This window comes from Poeciliopsis prolifica, unplaced genomic scaffold (assembly GCF_027474105.1).
Source record: "Poeciliopsis prolifica strain line A6 unplaced genomic scaffold, Auburn_PproV2 SCAFFOLD092, whole genome shotgun sequence".
Taxonomy (NCBI): Eukaryota; Metazoa; Chordata; class Actinopteri; order Cyprinodontiformes; family Poeciliidae; genus Poeciliopsis; species Poeciliopsis prolifica.
The window spans coordinates 1,143,465-1,168,053 of NW_026562467.1; the positions used below are offsets into that span (position 1 = coordinate 1,143,465).

The 24,589-nt window shown below is 46.1% G+C and overlaps 1 protein-coding gene across 1 annotated transcript; it reads left to right on the top strand.

The window, feature by feature from the left end:
* The first annotated feature begins 157 nt into the window (after positions 1–157).
* On the top strand, positions 158–22,350 carry LOC129353550 (disintegrin and metalloproteinase domain-containing protein 15-like). The gene is given in 30 exon segments (XM_055022903.1): positions 158–750; positions 1,269–1,360; positions 6,134–6,210; positions 6,320–6,398; positions 6,476–6,552; positions 8,080–8,281; positions 8,352–8,378; positions 8,380–8,418; positions 8,628–8,699; positions 8,832–8,855; positions 8,858–9,003; positions 9,996–10,080; positions 10,151–10,280; positions 10,283–10,298; positions 11,442–11,542; positions 11,545–11,618; positions 11,780–11,872; positions 11,954–12,041; positions 12,044–12,148; positions 12,289–12,397; positions 12,484–12,673; positions 12,954–13,031; positions 13,752–13,863; positions 13,936–14,089; positions 15,518–15,617; positions 16,676–16,744; positions 19,584–19,652; positions 19,885–19,944; positions 20,137–20,285; positions 21,794–22,350. Coding segments are annotated over 30 exon segments (2,826 nt in total). The 5' UTR covers positions 158–599; the 3' UTR covers positions 21,852–22,350.
* The last annotated feature ends 2,239 nt before the right edge of the window (positions 22,351–24,589 follow it).

A 24,589-nucleotide genomic window follows, 5' to 3' on the forward strand; every position in this document is an offset into this window, starting at 1 on the left:
AAAATAAACAAAAGCTTGCGCAAAATTTCTAAAACAGATTAAAATCTGTTTAACAAATGCTGCTTAAGGGCTGAAATCAAATTTCCTTAAGTGTGGGGTGCTCTTATTTTGATGGGTAACATTCAGTATTTCCGGCGTGTTGCGCCTAGCTTAACTCAGCGAGATGACGTCTTCGTTAACTCCCGGTATAAACACGGGCGGTCCGGTGTTCTCCTATTATCAGCCTCAGCGATTTTAATTCGTACAGAAAGAAGTTCGTGAGTCCGGACGGAATTACCAGACTGAAACCGAACCGGTTCTGTTGGTCCTTTGCGCAGTTCCTTCCAGATAGGTGCAGTTTTACCAGAAACTGCGCAGTTCGGGAGCAGGGCGGGAGTCCCGCCGCATTAACGGGACCGATAGACGGTCCCGCTGGTCGTCCGGAACTCGGACCCGCTCGGTTCGGTCTTAACGGGCTCTCTCTGGGAACGCAGGCGCCATGGAGTCTTGGTGGAGCCGTTCCCGGAGCTCCGACACCGGGAGGTAACCGGAGCGGGACAGCAGAGCCTCGCACGGCGGACCGCGGCAACCTGTTGCCGGTTTCCGGGGACACAGAGAGGATGAGCGGCGCCGCCGGACCGCCGCTGCCGCTGCCGCTGCTGCTGCTGCTGCTGGGCGGCCGTGCGGCGTTCATGGGCTGCCGGTCCCTGAACGCACCGCAGGACGGAGCGGTTCTGTCTGCGGAGATCCAGATGGACGCTGCTCTGACCGGTAGGGAGGTTAAAGGTCAATCAGAAAATAATCAGATTAATTTACATTTTTAGTTTATTTATTATCTCCATTTTCTCCAAAAACACGTGAATGTTAAATATGCTTTGGTTTAGAGAAAACAAAATATTTTACAGGTGCTTTGTAAATAAAAATACAAAGCAAGTTAGTTGATTTTGGTAAATAAGCGTCAGACTGCTGTGACTCATTTCATGTTTCTTTCTGGTGTCTTGCTGACTACCACTTCCAGCTGCGGATGAAACTTTTTCTCAACACTCTTCCTTCCACTCAATTTTCCATGAATGTATTAGGATCCAGTCCTCTGTGACCAAACAGCTTCTGTCCAGTTATGTCAGACAGAACAGAATATTTTATGAGAAGTTGGGGTTTTATTTGCTGGGATGAGTTTCTTTTTTTAACAGCTGGAATAAATGAACTTCTTCATGTTTTTCTGTTGACATCTTAAAATCCAGATATTTGGGAGACATTCAGGGTCGGCGCCGTGTCTCTGTGTCTTTCAGGTGTGGACAGACAGAGACGTCCCTTCCTGGAGAAAACTCGTCCCTTCGTCCTGGTGGACGGACAGAGGAGGAGTCTGGCTGAAGCTGTGCAGGTTGGTGCTGGTTTCACTGGTTTCACTGGTTTGTTGTTGGGTAAATGCTGAACGATGATAGATGCTTCCATCGTTGGTGCGTCAGAAAAACCTCAGCTGCATCTTAAAGTCACCGATCTCAAACTTTAACAGTAATTCTTACTTATTTACCAAAACTAAAACATTTAGTAGTTTGATTGTTTTATTTCCAAAGATTTCCATCATTTAACTTTTTGCTAACTGTCACCAAAACAAAAGCTGATAAGATGCCTGGTCTGTTACCATGCTTACCTGATGGGAGGGATGCTGCCCCATGTTGCGTTCAAGCATGGCCCAGAAGTCAGACCTTTCAGCGTTCTGCTCTGATCCTTTCAGCAAAAACTAAATGTCCAGTTTCCACAGCCTGATCGGCCCGGCTCCGTCGGACGGCGGCTCCGTCTATTTTATTTTGTAATAATTCAGAAAGTTTTTGCTTCTCACTGAAGGCTTGATTTGCTTTGTAAACAGCGATGTGTTCCTGTAAATGATTAATGATGAATCAGAGGGAATCATTCAGACTTTGAGGGCCTTATTTTGCCGTTGACGTCGGACCTGCAGGAGTTTGTAGGGAATCCGCCGCCCTGCGTTCGGTTTCCTCCCTCTTCACGCAGGAAGGAAGCCGCGCCGTTTTCACCCGCAGCTTCCTGCAGGAGCGCCGAGATCTGAACACAGGAGGACGACCGCTTCCTGTGCAGCTGACAGAAACTCTGAGATCATTTCCTGCAGGAACCCCCCACCTGACTCCACCCTGCAGGGAGGAAACGGGGAGTGCAGCAGGAGAAAGTGGGAGAGCCAACAAACTGGGATTCTGGTGGACTCAGCGGTTTCCCTCCAGACCAGGAGAAACCCGGAAACAGCAACCAGCCAATCAAAACCACAGGATGGCGCCGACGACAAACTGGTTTTTGGCAACAAAAAAAAAGTTGCCAGATTTGTTGCTTGTTGCCGTTTGAAACCACAATCTTACAGAACCGGGTCAACGTTCTGTGAACTGAAGCTTTAATCTTTGCATAAATGATCAGAACGCTGAAATGTCAGATTTTTTGGGTTGCGTTTGAACGCCGCTCAGCCATTGCAGAATCTGACCGCCAGCTGCTGATTGAACCCACATGCTTTGGTTCTGACTAACATCTGGGATCCAAACTGATGGTTCCCCTTCCCCTACTGGGCCCACTTCCTGGTGGATACAGAAACCAGAACCTTCAGGCCAGGTTCTGACCCGGCTGGGTTCTAACTGAACCGTTCAGAGGCTTTCCCTCTGGTCATGACTCAGTAACGATCCCACCCGGCCAGCAGCCGAGGTGGAGAAAACAAACACGCCTCGGAGGGGAATTCTGCTGCCCCACCCAGAGCTTTTACTGGGATCAAACTGGGATCAAACTGGGACGGTTCTGAAGCCAGCGGATAAACACAGACCTGGTGCAAGTGAGGAAACAATAGAGCCGACCAATCAGAACCAAAACCAGAGGTTCTGATACTGAACTGGACCAAGACTCCACTTTACACACTGTGCTCTGGTCCAGTCTGGCTCAGTCTGGTTCTGTTCAGGTCCAGTCAGGTCTAGTTTGGTCCAGTCAGATCCAGTCCGGTTCTGGTCGCTAACTTGAAATGCTAACTAAACGCTCAGTTTAAATCTGCTGATAAACAGGAGATTTTCTGTGTTATTCCCATTTCTAGCCTGTATTTATTTGATGTCAGACTGTAATTAATGAAGTGTTAGTAATTAATGAAGTGTTAGTAATTAATGAAGTGTTAGTAATTAATGAAGTGTTAGTAATTAATGAATATTATTTCTCACATTTTCAATGAATCTAATAAAAAGCTGGACTTTTATCAAGTTTATTTCTAAAGCACATTTCGTCCACAAGGCGGCTAAAAGTTCACATAAAAAGCCTCAAACCATCATGAAGTCACTAATGAACCAAACATGTTCCAGTTATTATCAATCAGAGCAGCTCTGTTGTTCTAGCCTGGATTTAAAGAAACTCAGTGTTTCAGCCGTTTTGCAGTTTTCTAGAAGTTTGTTCCCAATTTGTGGTGCATAGAAGCTGAATGCTGCTTCTCCATGTTTGGATCTGGTTCTGATCAAAAGACTCAAGAGGTCTGGCAGGTTGATCCAGCAGCAGCAGATCTTTAATCCTTTGTCTCTGTGTGTCTCAGTTTATCTCTTCGTGTCTCAGTTTGTCTCTGTGTGTCTCAGTTTATCTCTTCGTGTCTCAGTTTGTCTCTTCGTGTCTCAGTTTGTCTCTGTGTGTCTCAGTTTGTCTCTGTGTGTCTCAGTTTGTCTCTGTGTGTCTCAGTTTGTCTCTGTGTGTCTCAGTTTGTCTCTGTGTGTCTCAGTTTGTCTCTGTGTGTCTCAGTTTGTCTCTTCGTCTCAGTTTGTCTCTTCGTCTCAGTTTGTCTCTTCGTGTCTCAGTTTGTCTCTTCGTCTCAGTTTGTCTCTTCGTGTCTCAGTTTGTCTTTACGTGTCTCAGTTTGTCTCTTCGTGTCTCAGTTTGTCTCTACGTGTCTCAGTTTGTCTCTACGTGTCTCAGTTTGTCTCTGTGTGTCTCAGTTTGTCTCTGTGTGTCTCAGTTTGTCTCTACGTGTCTCAGTTTGTCTCTTCGTCTCAGTTTGTCTCTGTGTGTCTCAGTTTGTCTCTACGTGTCTCAGTTTGTCTCTGTGTGTCTCAGTTTGTCTCTACGTGTCTCAGTTTGTCTCTGTATGTCTCAGTTTGTCTCTGTGTGTCTCAGTTTGTCTCTGTGTGTCTCAGTTTGTCTCTACGTGTCTCAGTTTGTCTCTACGTGTCTCAGTTTGTCTCAGTTTGTCTCTACGTGTCTCAGTTTGTCTCAGTTTGTCTCTACGTGTCTCAGTTTGTCTCTACGTGTCTCAGTTTGTCTCTACGTGTCTCAGTTTGTCTCTGTGTGTCTCAGTTTGTCTCTACGTGTCTCAGTTTGTCTCTACGTGTCTCAGTTTGTCTCTACGTGTCTCAGTTTGTCACTGTGTGTCTCTAGTCCTTCAGTGTCTCAGTCTCAGTGTGAATCTGAAGCGAAGGCCTTCAGCAGGAAGTTGCTTCTGTCTCAGCCGGATCACTTCCTGTGGAGTTGAGAGGAGACAGAGAAGAGATGCTGGACAGGAAGTATCTGGTCTTCAAAGAGCCGGGGACAGGAAGTGTCTCTGATTGCATTGCGGATGCACTCAGTCACGCCCACATCCCAGACGGCCTTAAAGTGACATTTCTATTTTTACCGCTCAGATTTTATGTTTTCTCTCCAAGCAGCCAGACCAGTCTGCTAACTGGTCTGCTAACTGGTCTGCTAACTGGTCTGGATCTGATGTTCTTCAGCTACTTCCTGTCCAATATCTACCCGTCCTGCTCATTAATCAGCGTATTGATCAGATTCTTCTGTTATCGTTCTCCCTCTGCAGCTGAATCTGGGCCCATATTGATGCTATGACAGATAATAACTGATATTTACCAATAATATCTTTATGAGCTCTCCTCTAATAACACTGATAGACGCATATTTTAGTCATTTAAACTAATCTGCATTGATACGCAGTGGAAATATCTTTGCATGAACAGCAGAAGCTAACGGCCACGGCGATGAGGAAACTGAGTTTTCCTGAAATGGCGTCACTCGAATCTTCTTTCATTCCCAGGATTCTTTGTGAATTTGGCGCCAGGTTTATTTCAGACGATCCATATTTTACGTGTAGCGTCCTATTGTTCCCGTCTCTCCTCGTTCAGATAAATGACAACCTGCAGAGAACTGATATGGCTTTGGCTTTCTGGAGAAAGCCAAATCTGACGGAGGAGTATGTTGGCTAATATTGGCTCATTGTGTTTGCAGACAGGGAGGAACCAGTCTGAGAGCTGCACTCCCAGTTTCACCTTTCCAGCAAACCGCAAAGTATCTGAACCTGCAGCTAAAGCAGGAAGTACAGTAACCTGGAAAACACCTGCAGTCCGTCCAGGTGGGTCCCGTGCAGAAAATGACGGGTTCCAGTTTCTGCTCCAGACAGTATCAGGTGTTTTCCTGGTTAATGGCAGACTCCCAATGGAGCGCCACATTGATGCCCATTGATGGGTGTTAGTGAACGATCAAACGAGAGGTTCAGACATGAAGCAGCACTGCAACAAGGTAGCAGCAACTCACCAGGTAAAGGAGTCTGAGAGTGAAGAGCATCGGTTTGTGAAGATCTGCAGTGGAGACGGAAGAGGAAGTAACTGCAATCCAAGGCTTTAAAAAGTAGGGAGTGTTTGTGGCAACAAAGGAAGTGGCCCCGCAAAAATAAAAGTCACCTGTCTTTAAAATGTGCTGCTCTTTCAGAAGCTCCAATGGAGGAGCCATTTGAGTATTTGACCCCAACATGGCTCCTCCATTGACCCTTTAGCAGCGTTTCTACCAGCTCTGCTCTGAGCAGCAGCTCCTGCAATGAGCTCAAAACTGGAGAGTAGTAGGAGAAAGTAGCAGAGTGAGGAGTGGACAGTTATGCTGCAGCAGCCTAAACCTGCTGCAGCATAGCTACAGACGTAGCTCAGGATTACCTGAGCTATCAGTTCAAACAGAAAGGAAAGTTTTAAGCCCGGTTCTAAAGGATCTAGAACCAAGTCTGCGATTGTAAAAAAAAAAAATGCAATCAAAATCACCTGTAAATAAGTTTGTATGTCATTAAGTTGGCATATGTTCTGGTACAGATTGACCTTTGACCCTTGCTTTGGGTTGTGGGTTGGGTTATGTTCTGGTTCTGACCCATTTTGTGTGTTTTCAGGACGGCCATCCCGACAGGCTGCTGTGCGAGCTGGAGGTGGGAGGACAGCGCCTCCTGCTGGACCTGGAGAAGAACCAGTAAGTACCGGTACTGTACTGGCCTCGCTTCCAGCATGGTACCGTACCAGCACCAGTACGCTGCCCGTCGGGACCCATTCAGAACCATCAACCCTCTCTGTTCCCGCAGCAACCTGCTGCCCAGACCGCCCAACATCTTCTTCTACCTCCCCAACGGAACCGGAGTGTCTTTGCCGGCCGAGCCTGTGGTGAGTCAGTGAACGCACCGCGGTCCCTTCAGGTTCTCCGGCTGTGACTGATGTCGATGCGTTTGTGTCGCCTGCAGACTCACTGCTATTACCACGGCAACATCCGGGGATTTCCGCGGTCCAGAGCGGCTCTGAGCACCTGCTCCGGACTCCGGTCAGTACCGCCGCGGAGTCCGATCCGAACACAGCCAGGTTCTGGTCCCGCTCTGTCTGAGGAAACAAACGGTTAATCTTCTGATGTTTTCCAGCCTTGATTGATGTCAATGCTGAAAAATTAAAACATGAGTTAGCGGAAATACTGTTAGCGCTTTAGCATTAGCTTCCACTAAATACCATGCTAGTACAGCTTTAGCATTAGCTTCCACTAAATACCATGCTAGTACAGCTTTAGCATTAGCTTCCACTTAATCACACATAGGTGTAGCAATTTTTAATTAGAGGAGCTAACATTTATAACTGGCACTTATAAATGAGGCATTATAAAACCACTGATTACAGATCAAACTGGTCTTTATGACTAAAATATGACTGAATATTGTAATATTCCAAATGAAAAGGTTTGGGTGGTCATGTTTAACGGGTAAGTTCTGGTTCTGGTTGGTTCAGACAGAACAGTGACTGAAGATTAATAATCCCAGTGAATGAAACCGCTGCGTTTCTGCGTTCAGCCCCTTGCTGTTGGGCTCAGGAAGTTTCTCTGGTTTCCCAACATCGATCTGGTTCTGCTGACGCTGCAGAAATCTGCTGACTCGTTCATTCCGGCTCGGTTCTGCTGAGTCACTCAGATCAAGAAGCGGCAGGCGGGCCGGTGCAGAACCAGAGTTCTGTTCACATTAGTTCACCAGCTCTTTGTATTTCTGGGCGTTTTGCGTCCCAGTTCTCCTGCAGGTCCAGCTGATCCGATTAGCGAACCTCTGACCTGCAGCGGGACCAGAGGGTTTGAGGTTTTCGGGCCGGAGCGAGTCGCCACACAGGAAACTGTTACAGATATGATGTGGAGCTTTTTGTGCTCAGCTGGGATTATTCAGATTAGCTGGAAACACAGAAATCCTCAGATAATCCCTCCAACGGTGACAACAGAGAACCAAAACCGAGACGGGAAGAGTCGGCGTTCTGAACCATTCAGCAGCAACGAAAACCCAAATAAACCCAAACAGCTTCTGTTGCCTCGCTGACTCAGCAGCAGCATCCGGTTAAAGGTTCGCACAAAAACTGTAAAAATCTAAACAAAAAGTTCAACAATAATAATATACTGCACAGCTACTAGGAATGGAAATATGGGATTAATCCAAAGAATGCAGCTGAGTCAGATCAATTTCCAAATGTACAGAGTGGGTATTAATCATTGAAAGTATTTACAGCATGTTGGTGCAGAAAAACAGATGAGTAGTACGAGCAGAAATGTTTTTAAAGTCACTCAGAACAGAGTAGATTGTGCAATTTCTGGTTTCAGAAAGTTCAGCTGTTTCAGCTCTGAGATGCTGAAACAACATGAGGTTTGAACCCATGAGAGCCAGCGCCGCTGTTCCGACACGCGGCCACCTGGAGGCGCTGCTCTGACCGGCCTGAGGATCCAGCCTCTGATTTAATCTGATGTTTCTTCCCTGCTCAGCCTGCGACGGAGGAAATTTAATTCATGAAATCAATGACATCTTCTTCTGTGGCTTCTTCGTTCCTGCAGCGGTGTAATCGTCCTCAATTCCTCCGTGACCTTGGAGCTGCAGCCAGAGGTCAGGGAGCGGCTGGAGGAGCAGGGAGGAGGAGCAGAGGAGGAAGACGTTCACTTGCTGTTCTCTGCCGGTCCTCTGGAGGGCGCCACGGCGAACTGCGCCGTGCCGCACACGCCCAGTTCTCCGTCCTCCACCCGCAGCGTGGGCCGGCGGGTGAGCCGCCGTTATTCTGCATGCTCCTGTTCTGACCTCTGACCTCTGACCCCGCTCCGTTTCCCCGCAGACCAAGAGAGACATCCTGTCTGAGACCAAAACACGTGGAGCTGGTGCTGGTGGCGGACCATCAGGAGGTCAGTGAGGGTCCGTCTCAGAAGGTTTCTACAAAAACTGGAAGATTTCCAACTCTTTTTCTTAAGATAATTTTTCTAGAAAATTTGTGAGATCAATATCAAAATTTTCTAATTTTTTCTCCAAATTGTTTGACTTTTGGAGCTCAGAAATTCCTTCGTTTCCTCCAAACATTTTCTTAGATTTTCTAAAAAAAACGTTTTCCCTCCAGTTTCTGAACTACCAGAGGAACAACCAGACCATCGTGTACCGGCTGCTGGACGTGGCCAACCAGGTGGACTGGGTGAGTCCCGCTGCGCTCCGCTCCGGCCTGCTCCGCTCCGGCCTGCTCCGCTCCGGCCTGCTCCGCTCCGGCCTGCTCCGCTCCGGCCTGCTCCGCTCCGGTCCAACAGAACCGCCCCGCTCTCTGTTTCAGTTCTACCGGCCGCTGAAGGTCCGGGGGTGGCGCTGACGGGCCTGGAGGTCTGGAGCGACCGCGATAAGATCCGGGTGCAGAGGAGCCCCACCGACACGCTCAACAACTTCCTGGAGTGGAGGAGCAGAGAGCTGCTGCCACGCCTTCGCCATGACAACGCCCAGCTCATCATGTACGCCTTCAGAATAAAAGCTCCTGGTTTGTTTTAGTCCTCCAGGCTTTGGAGGGTTGAAATGTTCCCACCATTTAAAAAACGAGTCCCAGGTCCTGGAAAGTTTTTGAACACAGTCATAAAGAGAAGCCTTAAAATCCTGGAATGTTTTGGGCTTTTCAACAGACATCGAAGGATTCATTCAGTCATCATCTTGAAAATCACCACATTCTGTGTTTCCTTCATGAAACCATGTCAACTTACTTTACCACAAATAGTTCAAATCACATTTTAATGACAAATTTGACATTTTGTAACCTGAGAGGAAATAACAGAGGAAGAATCTGCAGCTATAAAATCCTCCTAAAGCTGAGCATTAATCCAGCACAGAGCTGATCTGGGGATTATTATTGGATTAACAGATTAATAATTGGATGCAAAAGGGGCTTAGCTGAAGATTTATTGAGCAGAATATAAACCAGAGAGTTCAGGTGAGACCAGTTTACACACTGAAAAGGTTTTTCATCTTAAAAGATTTAATCCCATTTGTTTTACAGCATCTGTATTCCAGTTAATTAATAATCGATTCATCACAATTAATCGTTTTGTCCTTCTGCTTATATGTGGAATCTGCCAGAGCTGGGTCTCTGTACGCCGGGGAACCCAAGGTGGGTCCTGGCGGGCCGGCGTCCTGCAGGTTTCAGGCTCTCCCTGCTGGGAGCAGCAGGTCAGAGGTCAAGGGTCCCCTTTGGCCTGCAAGGAGCCATCACTGGATCCAGGTGCGTTAAACCAGGGAGGGACTAAACCCTGCAGGACGCCGGCCCAACAGACCCACTTTGAGTTAATAAACTGTCTTACCTGAGGACATAAGGTACAAATATTATGTTATTGATCATTGAAGCCGCAGTTGGGTTAAATAGAGCTGGAAGAGTCGGTCCAGTCCAGACCTCAGACAATCCAATCTGGACCTTAGAGAGTCCGGTCCGGACCTGAGCTCTGTCTGACCCGAACAGGGGCGAGTCGTTTGACGGTACCACTGTGGGAATGGCGTCCCAGTCCTCCATGTGCTCCAGGGACCGATCCGGAGGCGTCAACGTGGTGAGGCCTGCTCCTGTCTACTTCCTGTTTGACCCGCCCACTTCCTGTCTGACCTGGCTCTGTTCCTCAGGACCACCTGGTCAGCGTTCTGGGCGTGGCCTCCACCGTCGCCCACGAGCTCGGACACAACCTGGGCATGAGGCACGACACGGCCGAGCGCCGCTGCTCCTGCGACAACGAGCCGCGCCTGGGAGGATGCATCATGAGCCGTCCACCGGGTCAGAACCAGAACCTTCCAGTCTAGAGCGGCACTTATTTCACTTCCAACACCGATACCTGGTTTATCGTCGATCCAATGGACACGTTGCATGTTATTGTTTCACATGACGGAGGGCAAAAAGCCGATTCTTCTATTTTCCCGCCGCAGTAGAACCGTTAGCGAAATGACACCTGGAGGTGTAGCTATAAAAGCAGAACTCAAAACCACCGGATTTCCTCAGTCCTGCTTTCTGTGTTGCTGTCCTTCACTCAGCGCAATAGCAACCAACAACGACGCCACTCATGATTCCCAAACATTTCCTCCACAAAGAGCATTTAGTCCGTCACAGCTTCATGTTTTCAGGCTTCATGTTTATCTAGCGATTATTAATAAGTGATCACTGTAGATTAGCTACCGCAGCTACTAGCTACCGGTGCTACTAGCTACCGCTGCTAATAGCTATCGCTGCTAATAGCTACCACTGCTACTAGCTATTGCTGCTATTAGCTACTGCTACTAATAGCTATCGCTGCTACTAGCTATTGCTGCTACTAGCTACCACTGCTACTAGCTACCGCTACTATTAGCTACTGCTGCTAATAGCTACCGCTGCTACTAGCTATTGCTGCTACTAGCTACCGCTGCTATTAGCTACCACTGCTACTAGCTACCACTGCTACTAGCTATCGCTGCTATTAGCTACCGCTACTACTAGCTATTGCTGCTACTAGCTACCACTGCTACTAGCTATCAAATGGATCAAAGTGCAATTAGAAAGAATAAATATAAAATACAGCATAGAATTAAACTGAATAGATCTGCCTCATGGATCGATAAGAAGGTCTTAATAACTGATCTAGAATTTTTAAATGTCAGGACCGATTCAGATATTAACGTCAGACCGGTGCATCTAGTCCAAATTCAGCAAATCGCTATTAATGCTAAGCTATTAAAATCTCAGCTGATAGAAGGTCAAAGGTCAAATAAACCCTAAAAGTCCTTCCTACAGGTGCAGTTTGATGAGTTTTTGAGCAGGTAGTGCAGAACCTTCCTGTCTGAGTAGGAAGTGTTTGCTGACCTGCGTGGCTGCTGGCCGTGGCTAACAGGATTAGCTCTTCTGATCTGCCTGTGTTGTGGCTCACCTGTTCACCTCTGACCTCAGCTTCATGCCAGGTCAGCAGTTCAGCAGCTGCAGCGCCGCAGATCTCTCCGTCAGCCTGCTGCACGGCGGCGGCATGTGTCTGTTCAACGTGCCGCAGCCGGACGGCTGCTGGGCGGGCCGCGCTGCGGGAACCTGTACGTGGAGAAAGGAGAGGAGTGTGACTGCGGCCTGCTGGAGGTACACACCTGTACACTTAAATACGCACCTGCACTCCTTAGTATTATCCTATGCAGCTTAATTATTCACCAGCCCACCTTAATACATCAGTAATAATTGCATCATTAAATTGCGAATCAGCATCTGGTTCTTCCTGCTGACGCTGCGCTCTGATTGGTCAGGAGTGTGATGACCCGTGCTGTAACGCCTCCACCTGCCAGCTGGTTCCTGGAGCTCAGTGCTCCTCAGATGGTATCTGCTGTGAGGATTGTAAGGTGAGCCGGGCTCCAGGTCCACAAATAAAACTCGTCCGGTTCAACCAGAATCTCGCTAACGCTTCTTCTTCTTGGGTTCAGATGCGCGCGGCGGGCTCCATGTGCCGTGAGCCGCTGGGAGAGTGCGACCTACCTGAGTACTGCACAGGCTCCTCCCCTCACTGCCCCCCAATGTGTTCCTGCAGAACGGAGAGGCCTGCCGGAACGGCGCCTCCTACTGCTACGGAGGAGTCTGCGCCGATATGGATTCCCAGTGCCAGATGCTGTGGGGGAACAGTAAGAAAACCAGTTCAGAGTGATTCCAGTAAAAGTAGCAACAGCACTCCAACTGGAGCCAGTTTGTTCTGGTTCTGATGTTAGCTTTAGCGTTAGCAGCTTCCATCTGAACCCGGTTGGTTCTGGTTCTGTGTGTCCAGATGCCAGCAGCGCTCCAGCCGTTTGCTTCTCATCCGTCAACAAACAGGGAAATAAATATGGAAACTGCGGCCAGCTGGCCAACGGCTCTTACATCGCCTGTTCCAACCCGTGAGTAAACACTGCTCTACAAGCCTACAAATCCCACGATGCCTCAGTCTTCCGGGTTCATCCGTCTGTGTCTCTTGTTGCTTCAGAGACGTTCTGTGCGGCAGGATCCAGTGTCAGGGCGGGACGGAGCGCCCCCTGCTGGGCAGCATCGCCCAGATCCTGACCGTCCGCTTCAACCACAGCGACCTGGTCTGCAGAGGGACATTCTTCCACCTGGACGACGACGTGTCCGACCCGGCCACCGTGGCCCAGGGCACCGCCTGCGGGCCCGGCAAGGTCAGAGGGCACTTCCTCCCCGCTCAGCCAATCAGACTTCATCTTAAATCATCTTAGATCTGATTGGCCTACAGGCCAACTTGTTTCTACTGGTTCAGATTTTCTTTCTCAAATCAGTTTTAAAAAGTTACATTTAGTGATGAGAAGTGATTTTTTTTTTCAGTATCAGTATTAAAGTGTAATTTATGATAAAGATACTTATTTTTTGCATGTAATAATAATAATAATAAGAATCTGTATGCTTCTTATTATTAATAATATCATTGTTCCCTGTGTGTAGGCGTGTTTGAATCAGAAATGTGAGGATGCGTCCGTGTTTGGCGTGGAAGAATGTCGCAGGAAGTGCAGCGGTCATGGAGTGAGTCACACCATTTCAGGCTTCAAAATAAAATAATTCAGTAAAAAACGCATTTCAAATCAGTAAAACTAAATCCATCTGTCTGACCTCCAAAACACAGAGTCCCGATTTAATCCGCAGCGACTCCTGAAAACCTGCAGAACGGAAAATACATCAAAACCTGAAATCAGTTATCAAATTAATTCACTCTCATAAACAAAATATATTTTGATATGTTTTTAAATAAATATTTATACTTATACGTTTTTTTTTTATTTTGTTCATCAATTCCTTCAGTTTTTATACACATTATTTAAAATGAAATAGAGCAAATGATACCAAAACATTCAAAAATGAAAACATGTTGGGTTACAATTAAAATGGACCATTAATATATTTATTTTACGAGTTAATTAATGTCCTGCAGTCAAGACAGATTAAATATTATATTCTATAATAAATAAACATTTAATTTATTTTACATGCAAGTATTTTGGGATCTAAACTGTTTTTTAAAGTGTTTATTATTTTTAATTATGTAAAAAGCAGCCAGACATTCAGGAAGCCTGAGGAAAAAGATATTTAATCTTATTTATAGACCATCTGATTTTATAGGAAATGGAAGAAACAAGTTTGGATTTTTCCTTTTAGGACGTCGGAGTAAATGTGGATTTTTAATAAAAATGTTTGGCTGTATCTGGCTGCGTCATGTGATGGGCGGTTCCTGTCTACCTGTCTCAGGTGTGTAACAGCAACAGGAAGTGCCACTGCGACGCCGGCTGGGCTCCTCCTGACTGCCGGTTCTCTGGACGCGGCGGCAGCGTCGACAGCGGCCCGGCCGCCGCCGCCGCAGGTGCTTCCCCCTCAGAACCAGAGCCAGAACCGGCTCCGGTTCCGCTGCTGACCCGCCTGTTTCTGTGCTCAGAGTCCGATCCGGTCCAGGTCGCCCTGCTCCTCATCTTCTTCTTCATCCTGCCCGTGGTGCTCCTCTTCCTCGCTCTGCGCTTCCCCCGTTTCCGCCGGACGCTCTGCTGCCTCGGACCCAACAGCCCGTTCCACAAGGCCCGGCAGCACAACCGGTACCGCTGACCCATCACACACACACACACACACACACACAGACACACAAACTTCACGCATAACTCTGCTCTTACCCACAATGCAGTGTGGCTGACTCTGAGCTGTGGGGTTTGGAGTTTGAACCCGCCCACGTCTGCAGGTACTGCTGGACCTGCCGGGTTCTGCCTGGTTCTGCTCAGCAGATGGTTCTGTAGGCTCAGTGGTCGTCTGGAGTATCTGTGAGCGCTCAGTATCCTACCAGCAGTCAGGCTCCAGTTTCCCTTAAAAAGTGAATTGTTTGAATTTATTGCAGAATTTCTGTAATCCATACAGGTTCATATTACATACAGACCTCGCTGGACTGAAGGAAAGTCTGTTCATGTTATTTGAATAAATTGATGTGATCATCATGATAAATATAAATACACATTAACATGAATCCAACATGCAACAAACTGATCAAATTGTTTAGTTTTATTGATGATTTAACCAAATCAAAGGGGGTCAAAGTATATTGAATTGAGGAGTTGTACCGAGTCACACCACAAGGTGGCGGTGCGTCCCCTGCTCTGCCAGTCTTCAACCAGTAAAGTCTGCATCTTACGTTAGCGTAGTTCCAGGTTGCTAACGTTCACCAAACACATGGATGGAAATGATTCCCTTACAGCAGGAGTGTCATCATCCCGTCCTGGAGGGCCGGCGTCCTGCAACCTTTAGATGAGTCTCTGCTGCACCTGAATAGAATAATGAGGTCATTAAGGCTCTGGAGAACCAGGAGGAGGTAATGAAGCCATTTCATTCCAGTGTTTTGTACCTGTGGCACATCTAAAACCTGCAGGACAGCGGCCCTCGAGGACTGGATGTTGACACTCCTGCCTTACAGTTTTTAGCATCTAACATTTGTTATTCCGGTCGTATGAAGTCGATGTTTTCAGAGTGAAATAACTATTATGTTTGTTAGCATTTCGACGCTAACATGGTAGTTGCCCTGCAAGCTTAGCAGCTAACGTCTAAACGGTTAGCAATGATTGTAGCGATCCAGAAATAAAGTTTGAACACCTCGCTGGTAACATGCTGACTGCTCAGACGTACTCGCTCCACTCGACGGTCTGTGCTTTTCAATCTTCACCTCCCTGACTGATGTGATCACACCTGCTGTAAATCTACTTAAAGCTGCACTCACAAAAATCCCAGTATGGCTCCTGATCGGAGCAGAGGGGATTCTGGGTAATGAAGTCCTGAGTGTTGAGCCCTTCAGTGCAGCTTTAAGTTCTTCAGAGATCTGAGAATGAACCTGCTCCATCTGTAGCCGGGTAGTTAGCATGATGTTGTGTTTCTTGCTAAACTAACACCATGAAACCCAGAGCGGATCCGGACCGTCGCCGGTTCCGGCGCCACTTCCCGACCGCCACGGTGTAACCATGACAACCGTCCTTCATGTTGCCCAGGGCGACGGAGCGAGTAGACGGTCGCCACGGAGAGCAGGTCCGACCGCTGCGATACCACCTGAACCCGCGGTCCGACGGGCCGGCGCCGCCTCGCCAACAGGTAACCATGACCGCACACACTGAGCGCCGGCCGGAGGAGAGTCTGGGGGTCACGACCTTTAAACTGGAAGCAGAACGTCTTCGGGTTCTGGTCCTTTGGGTCCATTTCCAGAGACTCAGCAGAACTGTACCGGGTAACACCAGCAGGGGGCGCAGTCGGCCTTGCTGGTTTAAGCAGCGAACAGAGGAACCGTTTCCTCTCCTGGTTGCTCTGGTTCGGTCTCCGTGGTAACCAGGTGTTTCAGTTGTGCTCCAGGTTGCAGGTGGATCAGTGAGACCGTCGTTTACCGACCACAGCTTCCTGCTGGATTCAGACACGCTGCTATGGAGACGGTCATAAACATTTCCAGTATTTCTGAAACGGTTCATCTGACTGAAATAGTTCTTAACTTATTGATCTGTACCTGGAGTACAGACTGAAAGAACACGTTCAGACCCGAGGCTCCTCCGACCGGTCCGGTCCGACCCGAGGCTCCTCCGACCGGTCCGGTCCGACCCGAGGCTCCTCCCGGTCCGGTCCGACCCGAGGCTCCTCCGACCGGTCCGGTCCGACCCGAGGCTCCTCCGACCGGTCCGGTCCGACCCGAGGCTCCTCCGACCGGTCCGGTCCGACCCGAGGCTCCTCCGACCGGTCCGGTCCGAGGCTCCTCCGACCGGTCCGACCCGAGGCTCCTCTGTCCGGTCCGGTCCGACCCGAGGCTCCTCTGTCCGGTCCGGTCCGACCCGAGGCTCCTCCGACCGGTCCGGTCCGACCCGAGGCTCCTCCGACCGGTCCGGTCCGACCCGAGGCTCCTCCGACCGGTCCGGTCCGAGGCTCCTCCGACCGGTCCGACCCGAGGCTCCTCTGTCCGGTCCGGTCCGACCCGAGGCTCCTCTGTCCGGTTCCGGTCCGAGGCTCCTCCGACCGGTCCGGTCCGGTCCGAGGCTCCTCCGACCGGTCCGGTCCGACCCGAGGCTCGTGGGAGGAAATGAAACGGCGAAGTGCCGTCTGCTTCCCTTTCTCTTTTATTAATGCTGCTGCTGCTTTCTGCCTCTGCTTCCTGTTTTCTCTCCAATCAGGTTCATGACAGGCCTGCTCCTCCCACTAAGCCCCTCCCCCCTGACCCCGCCCTAACTCCCCCGCAGCAGGTAACCAACACCTGGCCGTTCGGTGTCTGTGTGTCCCGCTGCCTCTCAGCTGCTGCTCTGTAGTTTGTCGTCTCGGTCCAGACGTCTGTCTTGTTTTCATGTGGGATTGTTTATAAAATTATGGTAAAATGTTTATTTTCTATATCAAACAAAGACTTTCAACAGCTGATGGAGTTCCCAGTCGGAGCAGTGAATCAATCAGTTTAAATCAATCAGTTTAAATCAATCAGTTTAAATCAATCAGTTTGAATCAGTCAGTTTAAATCAATCAGTTTGAATCAATCAGTTTAAATCAATCAGTTTGAATCAATCAGTTTAAATCAATCAGTTTAAATCAATCAGTTTAAATCAATCAGTTTGAATCAATCAGTTTAAATCAATCAGTTTAAATCAATCAGTTTGAATCAATCAGTTTAAATCAATCAGTTTGAATCATCAGTTTAAATCAATCAGTTTAAATCAATCAGTTTAAATCAATCAGTTTGAATCAGTCAGTTTAAATCAATCAGTTTGAATCAATCAGTTTAAATCAATCAGTTTGAATCAATCAGTTTAAATCAATCAGTTTAAATCAATCAGTTTAAATCAATCAGTTTGAATCAATCAGTTTAAATCAATCAGTTTAAATCAATCAGTTTGAATCAATCAGTTTAAATCAATCAGTTTAAATCAATCAGTTTGAATCAGTCAGTTTAAATCAATCAGTTTGAATCAATCAGTTTAAATCAATCAGTTTGAATCAATCAGTTTAAATCAATCAGTTTAAATCAATCAGTTTGAATCAATCAGTTTAAATCAATCAGTTTGAATCAATCAGTTTAAATCAATCAGTTTAAATCAATCAGTTTAAATCAATCAGTTTAATCAATCAGTTTAAATCAATCAGTTTAAATCAATCAGTTTGAATCAATCAGTTTAAATCAATCATTTAAATCAATCAGTTTGAATCAATCAGTTTAAATCAATCAGTTTAAATCAATCAGTTTGAATCAATCAGTTTAAATCAATCAGTTTGAATCAATCAGTTTGAATCAATCAGTTTAAATCAATCAGTTTGAATCAATCAGTTTAAATCAATCAGTTTGAATCAATCAGTTTGAATCAATCAGTTTAAATCAATCAGTTTAAATCAATCAGTTTGAATCAATCAGTTTAAATCAATCAGTTTGAATCAATCAGTTTAAATCAATCAGTTTGAATCAATCAGTTTGAATCAATCAGTTTAAATCAATCAGTTTAAATCAATCAGTTTAAATCAATCAGTTTGAATCAATCAGTTTGAATCAATCAGTTTAAATCAATCAGTTTGAATCAATCAGTTTAAATCAATCAGTTTGAATCAATCAGTTTAAATCAATCAGTTTGAATCAATCAGTTTAAATCAATCAGTTTAAATCAATCAGTTTAAATCAATCAGTTTAAATCAATCAGTTTGAATTAATCAGTTTGAATCAATCAGTTTAAATCAATCAGTTTGAATCAATCAGTTTAAATCAATCAGTTTAAATCAATCAGTTTAAATCAATCAGTTTGAATCAATCAGTTTAAATCAATCAGTTTAAATCAATCAGTTTAAATCAATCAGTTTGAATCAATCAGTTTGAATCAATCAGTTTAAATCAATCAGTTTGAATCAATCAGTTTAAATCAATCAGTTTGAATCAATCAGTTTGAATCAATCAGTTTAAATCAATCAGTTTGAATCAATCAGTTTAAATCAATCAGTTTGAATCAATCAGTTTAAATCAATCAGTTTGAATCAATCAGTTTGAATCAATCAGTTTAAATCAATCAGTTTGAATCAATCAGTTTAAATCAATCAGTTTGAATCAATCAGTTTGAATCAGTCAGTTTAAATCAATCAGTTTGAATCAATCAGTTTAAATCAATCAGTTTAAATCAATCAGTTTAAATCAATCAGTTTGAATCAATCAGTTTGAATCAGTCAGTTTAAATCAATCAGTTTGAATCAATCAGTTTAAATCAATCAGTTTAAATCAATCAGTTTAAATCAATCAGTTTGAATCAATCAGTTTAAATCAATCAGTTTAAATCAATCAGTTTAAATCAATCAGTTTAAATCAATCAGTTTGAATCAATCAGTTTAAATCAATCAGTTTAAATCAATCAGTTTAAATCAATCAGTTTAAATCAGTCAGTTTAAATCAATCAGTTTAAATCAATCAGTTTAAATCAATCAGTTTAAATCAATCAGTTTAAATCAATCAGTTTGAATCAATCAGTTTAAATCAATCAGTTTAAATCAATCAGTTTAAATCAATCAGTTTGAATCAATCAGTTTAAATCAATCAGTTTAAATCAATCAGTTTAAATCAATCAGTTTAAATCAATCAGTTTAAATCAATCAGTTTGAATCAATCAGTTTGAATCAATCAGTTTAAATCAATCAGTTTAAATCAATCAGTTTAAATCAATCAGTTTAAATCAATCAGTTTAAATCAATCAGTTTGAATCAATCAGTTTAAATCAATCAGTTTAAATCAATCAGTTTAAATCAATCAGTTTAAATCAATCAGTTTGAATCAATCAGTTTGAATCAATCAGTTTGAATCAATCGGTTTAAATCAATCAGTTTAAATCAATCAGTTTAAATCAATCAGTTTGAATCAATCAGTTTAAATCAATCAGTTTACTGAATCAGTTTGTGGCTCTGATGGATTCGATGCTCACAACTCGATTGGTTCAGAAACTTTAAATAGATTTTCTCTTCAGGGATCTAGAAATAAACTCTAGATCCGTGAGAGGGTAACTGCTCCTTTATCTCCTCCTCCTGACCTTTGACCTGCTCTTCTTCTTGCTTTCATTTCTGCTGCTTCAGCTGGTTGAAGCGCGACCAGCTGCCCCCACCAAGCCTCTGCCCCCTGACCCTGTCGCCCCCGGCAACCAGGTAGGCTCACCTGCAGTCTACCCATCTGAGCCACAGGTTGACATCCAGGCTGCTTCAAGCTGATGTCACTGATATTAAAGTCACTTCATCTGTTTATTGTTGAGCTTTCAGTTTTAACCCTCAGTCTGTGTTGCTGTGGCACCCGCTCTTTGGACCGACCCGGTTCTGTCTGCATGCGGCCTTTCCATCTTCATCTTCGCTCTTCTCCTCTTCCTCCTCACTAACCTTTCAGCCGCCGGCGAGCCGACCTGCCCCGCCCAACAAGCCCCTCCCCCCTGACCCACCTGCACAGGTACGCCGCTCAGCAGCTGGTCTGATTGGCCGGACTGGATCATGTGATCATGGTAGACTCTGGAGGTTCAGGTCTGCTGAGTGATGGATTTGAATGAAATGCAGTTGCCATGGCAACAGCTTTAGTACGTCGTGAACCAATCAACAGTTAGTGAATCATCTGATCCGGTCTCAAACTTCTTCCTGTCTTCAGGTTTCTGTTCCACTCAAGCCCATCGCACCCAAGAAGCCCCGCCCACTGGCTCCGCCCACTCAGCCTTTCCACCCATCAGAGAGCGGCTACGCCTCCAGCACCAAGGCGGAGGGGCAGGGCGCCGTGGCGCCTGCAGCCGGTCCTCACAGGTACCCATAATCCACCTGGACATCATCATGCAGCTGCCGCTGCTGACAGGTTTTCCTTTCAGCCAACTTTCTGATGAACAGTAAATGAGGGTCCCTGACTCACAGAGTTTATTAGACCAAAACATAAAGCAGGTTAAACATGTTCCCCTCCTGATGGTCCAGTCGACCCGGTTCTACTAGAACCAGAACATCCGCTCCACCTCCAGCTGCTGTGGCTGAGTCAAACCAGCCGGTTCCCCTCCTGGCCTGTGGGGGCGCTGCACCAACAACCACTGCAGGAAACGGCACTAAAACCTCTGAAGACACTGAGCAACTTCCTGTTTCACCAGATGAAACAAGATGGAGGCGTCAGAGTTTAGTGAGTTCTCTTTAGTCTTTGGCTGAAGACCAGGAGCCATTTCTGCTGCTAGCGCTAGGCTAACATGTTAGCTTTGGTTACCCAGAATGCCCTAGCAGCAGTCCACTGCCTGCTTTTGGAGCGCTCTCTGGTGTGTAAAATCCTTTTTTTATCTTTCCAAGCTGTTCTAATGTTTTTCACTCATCAAAAACAAACCTGAAGTGTTGCATTCTGGGATGAAGTCAGGAGGCGGAGCTTCAGAAAGAGCAAGAGTTTTTAAAAAGACAGAGGCCCAATTTCAAAGCGTCAAGTCAGGAAGTCAAATGTCTTCAGTCACATGTAATATGGGTTTTATGTATCAACTGCAGGTCACGCAGTTATTAGATTGTGTTTTAAAATGGCACAGTGTGCCCAGAAAGCACGACACTGGCCCTTTAAATATTTCCACATAAATGTCAGACCGACCTTCAGCCTCCAATCACATAGTGGTTCCAACTGGGCCGGTTCTGGTAGAGACGGTTTTCAGTCCAAAGATGGTTCTGATCTGGAGTCGAAGGATCTTCCTGTTGGGAAACATCAACAAGGTCTTGGTGTCAATTCAGACATAACTGAACCCACAGAAATCTGATTTATTGATATTTTTTAGATTTTTCAAAACTTATTTTTGCCGTAAAATGGTGAATGTTTGGAGTCGAATCATAACCTACATATTTTGAATCATACAAATCATATATATTTTTTATCTCGTGCTTTCAATTTCTGGTGGCCATTTTTAAAAATGGCCGCCAGGATTGTAATGGAGAATGTATGGTTTTCAATAAAGTGAGCAGCGGTTATTAGCCCCAGCTAACCAAACAGTTGGGCTCACTAACCACTAACTTGCTAGATGAGAATCTCAGCTCTGCTAAGAACAAAATTTTTTAAAAATGTGTGGAAGCCAACGCTACATCGCTAGACACAGAAGTAGCGAAAGCTAACACTAGAACATAAAAATTCCCAGAAGCTAACAGTAAAGAGCTAAACACAAAAAACGAGCAAAAGCTATAGCTGTATACATAAAATAGCAAATGCTATCACTAAACTAATGAATCATTAAATTAGCAGACGCTAACGCTAAACTACTAAATAAATTAGCAGAAGCTAATGCTAAGCAGCTAAACTGTGTTTGCAGACGACCTCCGAGTCGGCCGGCGGTTCCACCAAAGTTCGAGTCGTCGCCTCCGCTTTAACCCCGGAGACGCCGAGCTGCTGCTGGACGGAGCGGCCGAAGGTGACGATGAAGGTGATGATGAAGATGACTTCCTGTCGTCGGATCCGCTCCCGCAGGATCTCCGGCCGGAAACCGACCACCTCAGTGCCTTGCTCAGCAGCGTCACACAAACATTCAGGATCCAAACCTGCTGCTGGTGGCCTTATAGCGCCCCCTGCTGGCACCACGGGATTCTGTGCCTTGCTCATGGACACACTGGACAGAACTCAAAGCTGGGGTCAAAGTTCAGACAGTAGAGTTGGAGGATCAACGCAGTGTCTGATTGGACGGAGGAGGAACCAATGAGATTCTTTATATTTCCATGAACTCCCAAAGACTTCGGATTAAACCCGGAGAGAAACGAATCTGAAGATGTTTTCAGTCCAACGGTCACAAATATTTCAAGTTTTATACAAAATGTCCTGATGTGACAAAAATCAATGCAGTCGATTCGTTTAGGAATAAAATATCCAACATCACCGTTTCTTCTTCTTCTTCAGTTGGTTGCTCTTCCCACCGTGTTGACGACGGTTCTGACCCGCTAAATCTTCAGATCCTTCTGGACCTAACCAGTTTCTACATCCAGTCCTAGACCAGGACGCCCACAGCTGCAGGACTTCCTGGTGTCTGTCCAATCAGGGAGCAGAGACACGCCCACTCTACACATATTTAACTTTTTGAACATCTTATGATAAAACGTCCCATAGAGAAAAATATAGCAGTAAAGTAACTGAATATTTATAGTTTAATATTCGGTTCTGGTGGATGGTTTCTGCTCAGACTGAAAGTAAATGTGCTGCAGGCCAAATGCTGCGGCGCTTCGGTTCTTCATCCGTTGTTGCTCCAGCAGTGAAGACATGAGACGCTGCTCTGCTGCGTTTGTTTCTGTCTGCAACAGTAAAATCATTTTGGTGATCCGTCCTTCCTTTTCTTGCTCAGCAGTAAAAATCTTCCTGCTGTTTCTTCTTTTTCGTTTCGCCGTCTTTTCGTGGTCAAACTCGGCTGACGGTGTTGTTGCTCCGCTCACACCGAAGCTTTCAATCTGTTGCTGTGATTCAGAAATTTTACAGAAAATACAAAATTCAGAGATTTTAGCTTAGTAGAGCAGAACCTGGATTTCTTTGTGTTAAAAACATCTGGAATATTTAATTCCATTTTTTCAGCTGAAGGAAAATTTGTTTCTGTTTCCAGAAATTTAAAGCATTTAAACTGAGCAGCAAATGAAGGAGAAACAGGAAATTCATCTGATATACAGGAAGATGTTTTCCCTCCATCATTCCTCCATCATCCCTCCATCATCCCTCCATCATCCTTCCATCATCCCTCCATCATTCCTCCATCATCCCTCCATCATTCCTCCATCATCCTTCCATCATCCCTCCATCATTCCTCCATCATCCCTCCATCATCCCTCCATCATCCCTCCATCATCCCTCCATCATCCCTCCATCATTCCTCCATCATCCCTCCATCATTCCTCCATCATCCCTCCATCATCCCTCCATCACTCCATCATCCCTCCATCATCCCTCCATCATCCCTCCATCATCCCTCCATCATTCCTCCATCATCCTCCATCATCCCTCCATCATCCCTCCATCACTCCATCATCCCTCCATCATTCCTCCATCATCCTTCCATCATCCCTCCATCATTCCTCCATCATCCCTCCATCATCCCTCCATCATTCCTCCATCATCCCTCCATCATCCTTCCATCATCCCTCCATCATTCCTCCATCATCCCTCCATCATCCCTCCATCATTCCTCCATCATCCCTCCATCATTCCTCCATCATCCCTCCATCCCTCCATCATTCCTCCATCATCCCTCCATCATTCCTCCATCATCCCTCCATCATTCCTCCATCATCCCTCCATCATCCTCCATCACTCCATCATCCCTCCATCATCCCTCCATCATTCCTCCATCATCCCTCCATCATCCCTCCATCATCCCTCCATCATCCTTCCATCATCCCTCCATCATTCCTCCATCATCCCTCCATCATCCCTCCATCATTCCTCCATCATCCCTCCATCATTCCTCCATCATCCCTCCATCATCCCTCCATCATCCCTCCATCATTCCTCCATCATCCCTCCATCATCCCTCCATCATCCCTCCATCATTCCTCCATCATCCCTCCATCATCCCTCCATCATCCCTCCATCATCCCTCCATCATCCCTCCATCATCCCTCCATCATTCCTCCATCATCCCTCCATCATTCCTCCATCATCCCTCCATCATTCCTCCATCATCCCTCCATCATCCCTCCATCACTCCATCATCCCTCCATCATCCCTCCATCATTCCTCCATCATCCCTCCATCATCCCTCCATCATCCCTCCATCACTCCATCATCCCTCCATCATTCCTCCATCATCCTTCCATCATCCCCTCCATCATTCCTCCATCATCCCTCCATCATCCCTCCATCATCCCTCCATCATCCCTCCCTCATCCTTCCATCATCCCTCCCTCCTCCCTCATCCCTCCATCATCCCTCCATCATTCCTCCATCATCCCTCCATCATTCCTCCATCATCCCTCCATCATCCCTCCATCATTCCTCCATCATCCCTCCATCATTCCTCCATCATCCCTCCATCATTCCTCCATCATCCCTCCATCATCCCTCCATCACTCCATCATCCCTCCATCATCCCTCCATCATTCCTCCATCATCCCTCCATCACCCTCCATCATCCCTC